Below are 1,292 nucleotides of genomic sequence, written 5' to 3' on the forward strand. Positions count from 1 at the left end.
AGGGGAAGTCGCCTCGCAATCCCGGCGCCGGCGCCTTCAGGATGTCATTCACTTCCTCGGCCACGGCTGTCAGCGCAAACTCAAACTGGTCCTGGGGGAGCAGAGGAAGGCGGCGTGAGGGTCCCCATCAGCCCAGCCCGAGGGGCTGTGTGTGCTCAGGGAGGGAAGGGATCCCCAGTTTGAGGGGGTACCTTGGTCTGCACCATGCCGGGCCGCTGATCTCGGATGTGCTCCAGCGTAGCAGCTATGTCTATCTCCTTCACCCCTGGGGCAGAGGGGGAGAAGGGCGCTAGGAGGGGGTCCACGGGCCGAGCAGATGGCCTCGTACCCCCCGGACAGGGCAGAAGTGGTGCTGCTCTGCACCTACCTTTGGCCATTCGGTTCAGGACCATGTCAACGAGGATATATGTCCCAGTCCTGCCTGCACCATCGCTGCAAGACACAGACGCTTGGACCAGGGGGACAGGCTCCAGGGACTGGTCCTTACCCGCAGGTCCCAGCCTTGCAGCCACCCCCTAGCCCATACCCCACCTCCATCCCCAGCGGTACCTGCAGTGCACGATAATAGGGCAGGAGCGACCCCGGTAGCACTTGTTCACCTTCCTGCAAGGACAAGAGGGAGCAGGTCAGTACCCTGCCATGCCGGGGACAAGGCTGCGATAGGTGTCCCTTGCTGTGCCGAGCCGGGGGCGGGGGCAGCGGGCACTCCGTGATGTGGCCCTGGGGGTCTGGCACACGGCTCCTCCTGCCTCCCCAGCGGTGCTGGGCATGGGCTGGGGGACCATGGGTAGAAAGGGGCCAGGAGAGGAGCCCGGCTCCTTGGGTGCCCAGCCTGGGGAGGGGAGCAGTGGCAGGACACTCAAGGGAGCAGCTCTGGTCCGGTGGGGCACGAAGCTGGGGGCCAGGCGCCGGCGGGGCTCCCGGCATGCTCCATGCAGCAGGCACGGCTGCCAACGATCACTTTTGTGACTATGCAACTGGAGCCAGATTACTAGCTGCAAATCACAAAAATGACGCCGGCAGCTGCGAGAGAGAGACAGAGACAGACAGAGAGACAGAGAGAGCGTGAGCAGGGCAGAGAGGAGGGCGACGTGCTCGGGGACCCCCTGCTGCCCTAAGCAGGGTCCTTGGCCCCACGGGGCCTGGGGACAGTGACTGGCCAGCCCCTGGCAGAAACCCACCACCACCCAGGAACTCCAAGACCCCAGCAGGCGCTGCCTGCAAACCTCCTGGGAGCAGTCCCAGCCCCGCAGCCCTCTCCCCGGGCTAGCTGGGGACCTGCTGCTGGGTGC

General features: G+C 65.5%; 1 protein-coding gene across 1 annotated transcript in view; it reads right to left on the reverse strand.

The window, feature by feature from the left end:
* The window catches only part of DNPEP (aspartyl aminopeptidase), a 21,397-nt gene that overhangs the window by 1,366 nt on the left and 18,739 nt on the right, over nucleotides 1-1,292 (reverse strand). The window contains exons 25-28 of the mRNA XM_009328252.1: nucleotides 550-603; nucleotides 368-432; nucleotides 192-265; nucleotides 13-91 (exon numbers count right to left, since the gene is read on the reverse strand). Coding sequence (XP_009326527.1) covers nucleotides 13-91; nucleotides 192-265; nucleotides 368-432; nucleotides 550-603 — 272 coding nt within the window. The remainder of the gene's footprint in view (nucleotides 1-12; nucleotides 92-191; nucleotides 266-367; nucleotides 433-549; nucleotides 604-1,292) is intronic.

Source organism: Pygoscelis adeliae, unplaced genomic scaffold (genome assembly GCF_000699105.1).
Source record: "Pygoscelis adeliae isolate BGI_AS28 unplaced genomic scaffold, ASM69910v1 Scaffold577, whole genome shotgun sequence".
In the NCBI taxonomy this organism is placed as follows: Eukaryota; Metazoa; Chordata; class Aves; order Sphenisciformes; family Spheniscidae; genus Pygoscelis; species Pygoscelis adeliae.